This window comes from Caretta caretta, chromosome 4 (genome assembly GCF_965140235.1).
Source record: "Caretta caretta isolate rCarCar2 chromosome 4, rCarCar1.hap1, whole genome shotgun sequence".
Lineage (NCBI taxonomy): Eukaryota > Metazoa > Chordata > Testudines > Cheloniidae > Caretta > Caretta caretta.
Genome location: NC_134209.1, coordinates 49,046,358 through 49,058,464, shown reverse-complemented (window position 1 = coordinate 49,058,464; position 12,107 = coordinate 49,046,358). Strand labels below are relative to the sequence as shown.

General features: G+C 40.0%; 1 protein-coding gene and 1 long non-coding RNA gene across 5 annotated transcripts in view; one reads left to right on the top strand and one right to left on the bottom strand.

Annotated features, from left to right (window-relative positions):
* SEC24D (SEC24 homolog D, COPII component) overlaps nucleotides 1-7,811 on the top strand; it is a 129,222-nt gene extending 121,411 nt beyond the window's left edge. For all 4 annotated transcript variants that reach the window (XM_075127616.1, XM_075127617.1, XM_048847130.2 and 1 more), the window contains 4 exons: nucleotides 1,173-1,352; nucleotides 2,751-2,942; nucleotides 4,755-4,844; nucleotides 5,669-7,811. In XM_075127616.1, coding sequence (XP_074983717.1) covers nucleotides 1,173-1,352; nucleotides 2,751-2,942; nucleotides 4,755-4,844; nucleotides 5,669-5,809 — 603 coding nt within the window. In that variant the 3' untranslated portion in view covers nucleotides 5,810-7,811. The remainder of the gene's footprint in view (nucleotides 1-1,172; nucleotides 1,353-2,750; nucleotides 2,943-4,754; nucleotides 4,845-5,668) is intronic.
* On the bottom strand, nucleotides 6,791-9,554 carry LOC142071857 (uncharacterized). The gene is made up of 4 exons (XR_012668071.1): nucleotides 9,396-9,554; nucleotides 8,701-8,749; nucleotides 7,426-7,534; nucleotides 6,791-6,848 (listed from the first exon to the last, which is right to left on the bottom strand). It is a non-coding gene; the product is annotated as an uncharacterized LOC142071857 (long non-coding RNA).
* Nucleotides 9,555-12,107: the final 2,553 nt, after the last annotated feature.

The following is a 12,107-nucleotide window of genomic DNA, read 5'->3' as shown; positions in this document are numbered from 1 at the left end:
CACAATCTCCCTAGGCAATTTATTCCAGTGCTTAACCACCCTAACAGGAAATTTTTCCTGATGTCCCACCTAAACCTCCCATGCTGAAATTTAAGCCCCTGGCTTCTTGTCCTATCCTCAGAGGTTAAGAAGAACAATTCTTCTCCCTCCTCCTCTTAACAACCTTTTATGTACTTGAAAACTGTTATGTCCCCTCTCAGTCCTCTCTTTTCCATACTAAACAAACCCATTTTTTTCAATCTTCCCTCAGAGGTCATGTTTTCTAGACCTTTAATCATTTTTGTTGCTCTTCTCTGGAATTTCTCCAGTTTGTCCACATCTTTCCTGAAATGTGGTGCCCAGAACTGGACACACTACTCCAGTTGAGGCCTAATCAGTAGTGATTAGACAGGACATGTGTGGCAGTTTGTCTGCTTTAAATGCTTTTTCTGTATATAGTAGATTCAGGATATCTATGCCTCTACAGCGTGGTCCAGTGGAGAAGGCTCAGAACTGGGGATTTGAGACCTAGGCTCTGTTCCTGGTTTCCCCATTGGCCTGCTGGGTGACCTTAGGCAAGTCACTTAATAGTTCTTTGCCTCAGTTTTCCCATCTAAAACTGGGTGTTATATTTCATTGCAGAGTTACATAATTAACGTATCTTTGTTTTCTTCCTTGAGGTGGAACCTATCAATTTAACTGACTGCTGATTACACTCACTAATAAGATTATAACTGTTGCTTTATTTAAAGCATTTATTCAGGTTAAGTCACTCAGTGCCCATTTATACATTAAGAATGTTTGTAACCACACTGGCATTTTAAATGTTTTAAACTGATTTACAACAGGCTGATGTTTCATTCTGAGCATCACATTTTCATACAAGTACACCAAATACTGCATTCTGTGACCAAGTGTACATTAGAATAACATCCTGCTCTCGTTATCCACTCACCTTCCAACTTGTTTATGATTAATGTAATATTGTTCTACATCCTTCACTTAGAAAATTGGGTTGGGGTGGGGAGCTGAAGTAACTTCTCCTGCATTTTATTAGTGCTTAATTAACGATTCCAAATATATTTCATAATTGACATATCTTAAAAATAAATGGTAAGATAGTATATTTAGAAGCAGCTTATAAATCCAATAGTAGACTGAGTATATTAAATAACAAGAACTTTGTCTTTCAGCTTATCCTTCCTGATGCGATGAAGGTGCTACCGGTTTATATTAATTGTTTATTAAAAAGTTGTGTGCTAGTTGGCAGACCGGAAATTCCAACCGATGAAAGAGCTTATCATAGGCAGTTGGTCATGTCTATGGATGTTGCTGACACCCAGTTGTTTTTCTATCCACAGCTTCTGCCAATTGTAAGTATACATTAGCAGTGAATCTTTTCTAGTGGGGAAAGGCTATTTTTACAGGTTTTTCAGTAGAAGTGATAAGTGGCTCAGACATATAGAAGGTTCTTTATATATTGAGTGATTCCATGTTGTAGAGGTACTTTCTTGCTTTTGTGTAGTCTTCCGCTGATCAAGCAGATTGTCTGAAATTTCAATCAGATGAAAATGACTTGAGAAAGTTACTGACCAGAAGAAATAACTACATGACACTGAGGACAGTGAGACAGCAGTTTATAGCTGTCTGTATATGCACGGATACAGTCACTTTGACCCAAATGTTTAGATAGTTTGCTAAAGAGTAGATGCTCTTACTCTGCTCAATAGTGTGATAATAACCTCAATAGATAGTTTCCTTCATGCTGTTTGTTTCTTCTAAATGTCAGTATTAAAGGATGCTTACATTGTTGATTAACAGCTCTATTGGAATTTTAAAAAAATCCTGAATTAGGGGTAGTGAAAGATGACTATCGTTCCACTTATGCACAGGACAGGTAGTTCTGTCTTTCAGAAAGAATTATTATTAAGGGTAGCTCAGTAGCTTAATAGAAAATAACTACAGTAACAATTTATAAGAAGTTTTTTCTCTCTTTTCACTTTGTTCACTTCGTGAATCTGAAAGCACTTTGTATAATCAGTTTCACTGTGTCACCTCAATAGAAAGTCAGTCACTGTTCCCCTTTTGTGTCCTTCAAACAGCACGAGGAGAGAATCTCTTTTTAAAGATGCATTTCAAAACAATAAGAATAGGCAGGAGATTCAGGGGTAGGTAGTACAGCTTCTAAACTGAAATTGACTAGATTATGTTTATGTAAAGGGTAGCTCTACTCTGAAAAGTGGCTGTATTAAAAAAGGTAACTTCTTACCCAGCAGATTCACTCCCTGTGCGTATTCAAAGTAGTGCCTGCTTGCGTCAGTGATAACAGTAAGTTTTTACCACTGTCAGCCCTGCAGAGGCAGTACAGCTATGAGAGAGTGAGCTGGGTTCTTTCCTTGCTTTCAGATCATTCACAGGATTGTTAACTAAATTCCAGTCAGAACTGTGCAACCCAATTGTCTCTGTTTAGACAGTCAGTTACACTAAGGTGCATCAGTGTGGTACAGGTATAATTTAGCAAACCCTTTGGCCTGCAGAATCTCATGGGAGGTGATGTGTGAGCTAGAAAGAACACAGCCTGACTTCAAAAACTTACTAATTGAGATGTAATAAATGTGTTATGACCCTAAAATGCCATTTTTACATAGTTACTTTTTCAGAGTGTAACTCCCCATTAGCAATAGAACTTGACGCTTCTTTATATGACATTCAGCTACACTAAAGAAAAAAAGACTAACTGAATTCACTACTTTTTTCCCTTTGTCCTGCAGCACACTATAGATATAAAGAGTGATGCTTTCCCCACTGCTGTCCGTTGCTCAGAGGAACGTCTGTCTGAAGGAGGGGTATTCTTCTTGGCAAATGGGCTAAATATGTTCTTGTGGCTGGGAGTCAGCGCCCCACCAGAGCTTATTCAAGGGATCTTTAATGTGCCCTCCTTTGCACATATCGGCACAGAGGCTGTGAGTATATTGTGGGGGAGTGGGGACTGGGCTGCAGAAAATGTGATTTCTATATAAATGGGAAGCCATTCTGTTGGGAAATTTAATTTCCAAATAAATAAGTGGTCCAATAGTTACACCACTAAGGTCATAACTTTGGATTGAAAGAAGAGCGTAGGTAGTTTAAGAGTCTTTCTTTCTGTGCTGGTCACCCATTGAGGGCACAGAGACAATACTATGTGATTTAGGTGACCAGCAATCCAACAGGAATAGCACAAAGGACAGTTCACAAAGGGCTGAAAATGAGCAAATACTTCTGAATAATTAATACATTTGATGAAATGGTCTTAATTGATTTCTAACCAAATCAGTGATTAAGGCTCTAATTCAGCTGCTTTGGATTGCATTGTCTTATGGGCACCCAGTGGCCCTAAACTAGGCAGATCTGTTCCCCAGAGGATCCCCTTACATAACGAAGCCTTGGATGATGTAGTCCAGCCAGAGTAGCTCCCCAGGGGTACTAACATGGGGGTGTGGCTGGGCAAAGGGCTCCCTTGTGCCCCACTGATCCCCGACAGCTGTAATAGCCCCTCGTGACTAGCCCTTGGCAGCCAATGCAGGTTAGAGCACCCTTTAAGCTTCTTTAAACTGCTGGATGACTGTGACCAACTCAACACACCGTGATCAAAGGAGCACAGAAGACCACTTTCTTTCACTACCCTCTCAACTCAGCTGAGGATCTGCCCCCAAATTCATAATCATATTAGTAATGAGTAGTTAAGCCAGCTTAGCCTTTAAATTGCCTTATGAGGACACTATAACACACAATGCTAGATTTGCAAGGGTCAACACAAATCTGCAACTTCAAGTACTAGTTCACAGTCCAACTGCTTTGCACAGTGTTACTGGAGAAAAGGTACCACAAATCAGCTTCAGAATTTTCCACAAAGCCCAATTATTTGTCTGTCTAGCATGGGGTCGTTTTTTCCCTTTTGAGGAGATTGTGATGGCAGGGCAGGAGCATGGATTTTAGCAAGTGGGCTACTGCCTGGGGAGTGACTGCCATTCCACCACACTGCTGCTGCATAAATTCAGATCTAGTTGGCCCTCTTCCAGGCATCCCCCCAAAACCTCTTTTGCAGAAATCACTTCAGAGCTGGTGCAGGTCCTTCCAGGAGCCACAGGGCAAAGTGGTCATTGCATCACTACGGCACCTGCTGTGCTTGTGCAGTTTTACTACTGGTGTTTAGTGGTAGAAAGCTCTGCTCCAAACCTCAACTTCTGCATGACTTTACCCTGAGAAAAAATGCTATATGTTTGTTCATGGTGATAATGGAGAGTACATTTCCCTTTCATTCTAATAGTTGGTAATAGATCCATACAGTGGATGGAATTATTTTTGAAATTGCCTGCACCAAAAAACTCTAGCATACTGATTAAGCACAGTGAGGCAGAGTTAAGGTAACGGTGGAAAAACCTTAGCTCTGAACTTCTTCCCTCTTGTGACAACACTATGTTCATTTTTCTTTTTCATGTAACTGCTATGGGTTGGGTATAAGGTAACCCTCCTGTTGGTTTTCTCATTGGAAAACTGATATTTCATTGAAGGCATACAGTTATTCATCTGTTTATATCTGGCCATTGGTACATCTTCCTGTTTGAAATGGGAACTGGTTACACCTTTCACAATCTGCCAGTATAATTTTGTGCGGTCTTGGACAGCCTCTTCTACACAGCCCTCAATGTTTAGTCACTAATGTTAGCATTGACTCTACTAGTGGTAGGTGTGTATAGCCATGTAACCATTTCATCACCTCTTACTTCTGTTATTAGACACTACTCCCTGAAGTGGACAACCTCTATTCTAAGAAGCTCAGATCAATAATGGATTACATCCAGAGCAACAGACCTTACTCCATGAAGGTAGGAGAGAAAATGAGAATGACTTTATTTTACTTCAAAAAACTAATTCCTCTTGTCCTAAAGAATATTTGTGCAATGCTGGCTTTGACTGGAAATTTGTAGCAAAGGGACCCCTGTTCAGAAACCCTTATTGCTGCATGGGGTTTTGACGTCAGCAGGTTCTGTATCAGTGGAAAGACCTACCCCTATTCAGCTTTTTTTTTTCTTGCTGGATGAGAAATTGTAGCTATCTCCCAAAGGGCTGGGTTAACTCTGCTTCCCCTGAAGTCCCTGGCAGTTTTACTATTGATTTAAATAGGAGCAAAGTAAGGCAAATGTAGTAAAAGCTTTAAGGCACATAGCACAGTTCACATGCAGTAATTAAATCAGGGTGGTGGTTTATCAGGGGCTTGCTTTTGAATTGAACACATGCTGATTATTTAGGGCAAGATTTTCAAAGACAGGTGCTTAAGCTGTTCCAAAATATTTACACATGCACCCAGAGTATCTGCAGTACTGTCATACCCAGACAGCTAGTCACCATGAGGGTTCTGCTTTGTTAGCATGGGTACGTCTACATGAGCTTCAGCATAGACACAGTACAGATGTAACCAACTGATCTAGCTAGCTCACAAAAGCAGGGAAGATGTAGCAGTATGGGCTCCCATATGTGCTTGTGCTGCTATGTCCTCACTGCTATTTTTAGCTAGCTAGATCAGTTTCCATGAGTTACCCACCCTGTGGAAGTGAAGTGAAATAGTATACTTGGCAGTGCTCAGCTAATTTGCGTATAAAGCAAAGCAAACCCTTGCTGTATCCTGAATAATCAGTATTTCTCATTCCAGCTGCTAATAGTAAAGCAACGGGAACAAGCAGAAATGCTTTTCCGACAATACCTGGTGGAAGATAAAAGTCTTTACGGAGGAGCTTCTTATGTCGATTTCCTATGCTGTGTCCATAAAGAGATCTGTCAGTTGCTCAACTAAAGGAAGCTTGACATACCAATGCAAGGAATATCTGATGAAGTATGAGAGACCTTCCATTTGGTGACTAACTCCAGATGGTGCTTAACTAAGCTTTTCCTATGCTATTTTTGTACAGTTTCTAACTTCACATATTAGCGCTTATTTTCAGAGTATCTAGTTTACCTATTAATATGTAGGAAATTCAGCACTCAGGTATAAATCTTTTAGGAGGGGCTTTAAAGAGTGTCTGTTTCTAATTGACAGATGAAAGCATATTTCCTGATATAATTCACAGAACATTCCAATGTCCTCAGTTATCTACTCTGGGTTTTTTCATATAAAGTGTACTATAATTGAGGAAAAAACTAGTTTTACATTTTGATATTTAATCAGGTCTCTTAAACATGGAAAAATTTGCAAGTGAGGGCAAACAGTTAAATATCCAGTTTGCAATAACATTGTTCAAGTGGGCTTCCATGGGGACCTGTTCCTTTTCTGGTTGTCACCATATATTGTGTTGAGCAGTTGGGATCATCTATATGGTCCCTAATGAAGCACTCAGCAAAGTAATTCTTTCCCTGACAAATGCAAATATTTACTTCTACAGAGGCAAACTATTGAGGGCTAATTTTGGCTTACTTTCTACATGTACCACAATAAAGCATGTTGTTCAGGCAGCTGGTTCATCTCAAGAAAAGCACCCATCTCAATCTCACAAATCATGGTGCTATTAAAGAAAAGTGTCACACTCTGAACTACTTCTGTTTAACCAGTTGCAGAGCTATAAGCATGTTTACCATGGGAGTGCAATAGTAATGGGGAGCTAGGCTAACTTTGCACATGACATCCTTGCTGTTGAACAGGGAAGGCTTTAAAAATTACACAGGGTCATGCCTGAAGTCTTGTGGAGATGAACTGGCTCTGTATGTAAGTGAGGCAGGGTACAATGGTCTACATCCATGTGTGGATAATCAAGGATACAGAAGCAAGAAGTCTACCTACAGCTGGTCTCTTTGGCTTCTCATCATGCTCAGGAGATACAGAACTTGGCCCATAGAAACTACAGTGAAAGAAGGGAAGGGTAGCATAGTAATAAGTGTACCCACCAAATCCAGGGTAACTATTGTTGTACTTATCTGTAGTCAATATAAAGCGAGTCATTTACTAGTGTGTCTTCAACACACTAGTGTTGGTCTATAAAAAAAGTTTCTAGGTCTGAAACCTTAACTGTTAAAGATTGTAATCTAACTATACTGAATTAGGTTATTTACCAACTGGAATATTCATAGCTTTTAACTTAGACAAATATTCAGACCAGAGTTGTGTTGCAAATTTTTCTTTTCTGAAACTCCAAGAACAGTTAGCACTTGTTTTAACCAAAGGTCACATAGGATGGAAGCAACATAATTTATTTACATATTAGTTGTGTATTTCTGTGACCATCTAACTCAAATATATTAAGACAGTTATTGCTTTAAAAAAAGCTAGATCACTGACTGATATATTAATATTGATATTAAAGGCAGCGTTTGGAAGATTAAAAGGCAGTTTGCTTTAAGAGTTCTGTTGATTAGATAGTTTCCTTATATCAAACTGTTTGCATTCACACAAGATGAGAACATGATGATAAATCTCACCTTCAGAGCTTGTCTTGACAACGTATGAGAATTTTGGAACTCTTTCTTTCCAAACACAGTGAAAGGAAAGCAAATAGCCTTCAAAGTGTAGAGGAGAGACTTCAGAAGCCTGCAAAAAATTATGTGCCTTTTAAGAAATGTTTTAGCACATCAAGTGAATTAGAAGATCTTGTAAAGAGTTCAAAGCTCTCTTGATCAAATGGGGGTACTACAAAAGGACACTAAACTAAATTCAACTGGGAACTAGAGCTGATATTTCTTCACCAAGATAGATGGGAATTTGGAGGAGAAAGATTTGTTGCCATTCCAAGTCAGCATATATTATGAATTACACCAGCAACTTTTTTAAAAATGTAAACAAATGTTCATTAAATATCATTACTGTGCATGAATGTTCATTTGTTGTCATATGCTCAGTTGCAGATTTGGTACATCACCGTGTAAGAGGCTAGGTGTCTTCAGCATGTGAACTGAAAACACACTTAAGGGGCTTTGTTCAACTGGCAGTGTGCAAACTGTCTCGTACCAACTAATACAGCTATTGACAGTACAAGGGACTGGAGCTGTAGAAGTTTTTGTTTGCCAGTACCTGAACTGGACTTTAGGTGTGATGGGAGAGGGAACTAAACTGGGCTCACTGTCACTGGTTATTAGTTTCAAGTATGGAAGAGTTTTGTAAAGAATTTGGTTGCGATGAGTCATCTCTGGTACCAGTTCTAGGGAAGCAGTGACTGAAAACTACTGTCAGCTGCTGGCAGCCTCCATTCATGGTGCTGTATAGCACTTTATACTGCACTGCAGAAATTGCAAAGGCACTCAAGCTGTGGTCTAATATTGCTCCCATTGAAGTTAGTAGAAACAGACTTAAGTGGGTATCAGGAAAACTAGGCAAATCACTAACATTTGGAACTATAAACTTATTTCACTTTAGGATTTTATTGCCTTCTCACATATTCTGGCAACAGTAGTTTCCGGACTTTGCAAATGCTTACACTAGGCAGAATTATTTATGGGGTAGCATTTTAACTTTATTTCTAGCAGCACCGAAGTATAGCAGATCCTGGTTGTCATGTAGGGATGAATTTGCCACTGTAAAGGATGTAGGGGGCAGTTTAGTGGCTATAGGATTGGAGAAGGAGTCAGAAGAGCTTGGTTCAATTCCTGGCTCAGCCACAGACTTCTTATGACCTGTCACTTACACTTCAGGTTTCTCCCATTTCAGCAGATGTGTCAAGAGACCCATAGATATTACAGTAACAAGAGCCATATACTTACATAGACAGATGATGCTGGTTCACTCCTCAGGTCCATGATTTCAGGCTGTCTGCAGACAGAGGAAGAAAAAACTGTCACAAGGACTAAGATGTTCATATAATATCATTAGGGATGGCCTGCCTCTGCTAAAAGGCCTTGAACAAGAGAGGCAGCTTTAAGATGAAAGAGCACTTTATAAATGGAGAAAGTTATTTATGGTCTCTACTAGTCTGAGGTAGTAAATCCAGATGCTGTACATATACGATATCAGTAATACATTTGGAAGAGATCAGTCACCCTGTATTAGAAGTAGTATCTTCAAATACCACCTGGCTTTTAAAAAGTTCATTTTACTGAAGTCAGTCGTCATCACAGAATGGTGAACAAGGCCCTCAGCTCCGCCATGAATTCACCGTATACTATATTAACATAGGCAGTTGCAGACCAGTTGATGGTGGATTGCTGAGTCTCCTTGTTCTTAGCTGCTAAACTGCATGAAGGCAGCTAAAAATGCATTATTTTCCTAATAAAAAATTGCTGTGGGTAGCTCAGGCAGATTAGGGGAGCTGGGCTACACAGTTCTCTCTCTATTAAAGAGGACCCACAAGGATTTTTTGAAGTGTTAGTGTTGTAGACTTTTTAAAAAACTCCTTTGTGTAAAAGGCAGCCTGAAGGTATTTTATCTCAAGCAGGAGGGAGAGAACCCACACACTTACCTTGGACATATCAAGTCTAGTCTTTCCAGGCTTTGCTGCAGGACAGCTTCAGTATATTGAGAGATCTCACTTTAACTGAAGATGGTGGGATACTGAATGAGTCCTTTAGCCCAAGTCGTCATTAGATGCTGTGTACAGAGAGAGAACATCTATTTAATTCAAAAACTGGAACTAACAAATGTAAACATTGATTACCCTCTTCCCATCTCATTTGCTTAGCTTTCATCCTCTTGTGATATCATTTCACTAGTTCTGTGGTCCCAAAAGAGTATTTCAGACTGAACAAGACCTGAGTTTAAAGACGACCAGCAAATTTGTTTAGTTTTTTATATAAAAAAAGAGTACAAGCCCAATTCCTATCTTTTAGGATGGTTCACCATATGAAAACAAATTTGAGAATCCTTCTGTCCTATGTTAAGATTGAAACCCCCACATCTCCAAAGTGTTTATTTCTAGTAGTGTCTGTGACTAAGAATAGTGTCAAATTCTGTGTGTTCCGGTTTTAGCTATAAACTAGTCAACCAACTGAACTGAGACAGAGCAATGGCTAATGGGGCACGACCCTAGAATAAATCCACTACACGTACTGTTAAATGGGCTCAGATCTTCATATAGTATCATTAAGGATGATTGGTCTCTGCCAAAAGGCCTTGAGAGAGAGAGGCAGCTGTGAAATGTAACCTTCATTTATAAAGTGCTCTCGTTTATAGTCTCTGTAACTAGACTAAGGTAGTAAATCCTCATGCTGTGCATATACAATATAAGTATCACACATGTGGAACAGAACAGTAACATTGTTCTAATACTCGCTTTACTATGTGACATTGGGAAAGTCGCTATACCTTTGCCTCAGCCCTTACTACCCCCCCCCTTTTTTTTTTGGTCTATGCAGATTGAATAAACTTTGACACAGGAGCTGTTTGCAGCATCTAGCATAATATGCTCCCAATCTTATTTTGACAATTTGGTGCCACTTAATGCACCAAAGTAATCTGTAAAGGTGAGGACAACTCAAAAGTAATATAGAAGTTTCAGAGTAGCAGCCGTGTTGGTCTGTATTCGCAAAAAGAAAAGGAGGACTTGTGGCATCTTAGAGGATTGGTCAGTCTCGAAGGTGCCACAAGTACTCCTTTTCTTTTTGTTAATATAGAAGTATAACTGAAGTTTCATTTCTATTCCACTAGGTGGTGTTACTGACTAATTTACTGTGCAAAGCTCACAATATAAGCCAACGTTAAACTATTTATAAAAAAGAGAAACAGTTTCCTTAGCTGCCTTACAATTTCAAGAATCACTTTTCAAGTATAGGTTTTATTACTTTATATAGAATTGCTCTCCAGACAAGACATTTTGTTTGTTTTACCTTAATGAAAGCTACTAAAAGGCTGTACACAGGGCTATTTCATTCAAACACTTCTCTATTTATGAAACAAAAAGGCACATAACCTAGTCTATCCTAATTAACACATTGACAAGTTCCATGCAACTGCTTTTAGCACAATAACTACTCACTTAGACAAAGCTTCACAGTTTCCCCAAGTCAAATCTTGATTTTTTTTTAAAAAAAAGTTAAATATTGGGAACTCATTTGCCCCAGGGATATTTCAGATGGCTAATACATAAATTGTTTAGGTTTTATATAGATAAAGCCACCAGCTTCTGTGAATTAGTCTGAAATGGCAGTTCAGTGAAACCTGGGTCTCTCTGTCTGGCCTGCCACCATCACCAGCACAACAGCAGCTACAAAGCTATAATTCAGTGCATGAAGGAGCCGCAATTATTGTCTAATAAAAGCAAATTCTAGAGAGCTTTTTACTTGACATTAGGGGCTATAATCTTGTTTGCACTTGTGCAACAATCGTTCGAAAAATAAAATATTTGCATAGGCAAATGTAGCCATAGCCTGCTTCTCTTATTGAAAGGCAGTGGGAGGTTTGCAAGTGAGTTCAAGAGAAGCAGGATGGGATCCACTTTTTTGCCCATGAGAGTATCATTTCTGTGCGGGAGTTCAAGAGCTGGGTTCTGGCTCCTTTGGAAAGTAAAGAGAGAACAGACAAATCTTCATCTTAAAATGACTTAAGATTTGACAGAGCAAAATAGAAAAGAAGAAGAAATACATTTTAAATAAGAAGAGTAATTGCTGCAGTGGTGCATGTCCACACACTGTCCTTGGATCAGTGGTGTGCATCCTCACTAGGAGCACTTACACTGACCTAATAGGGACAGTGTGGGGAGCCGAGAGCCCAGTGTCTCAGCTCCACTGGCAGCTACCTGCCAGGAGCCTGGCTCTCCACAGGCTCCCAGCCGGCTGCCCCTGCCAGGAGCCATGCAGCCTTGTCAGTTTCACAGCTTCAGGCCAGAGCCATGAAATTGACAAGACAGCCAAGGTTCCCAGCTGGGAGCAAGAGAGTGAGGGGGAGGGAAGCTGCCTGGGCTTCTCCTCACTGCTCCCAGCCAGGAGCAGGGTCCAGCTGCCTGGCTCTCCAGGGAAGAGGGGGCAGCTGGGCTCTAACTGCTAGGCTTTCTTGTCAATCTCACAGCTCCTGCTGTGAAATTGGCAAGACAGCCAACAGCCCAAGTAGCACAGTGTCTACACAGACACTATCATCTTAAACTACACTGACATAAGACCTACACCTCTTTTGGAGGTCTAGTAGTAAGGCACTTACATCAGCAGGAGCAAGGCTGTACTGTAGACACTGACAATTAGGT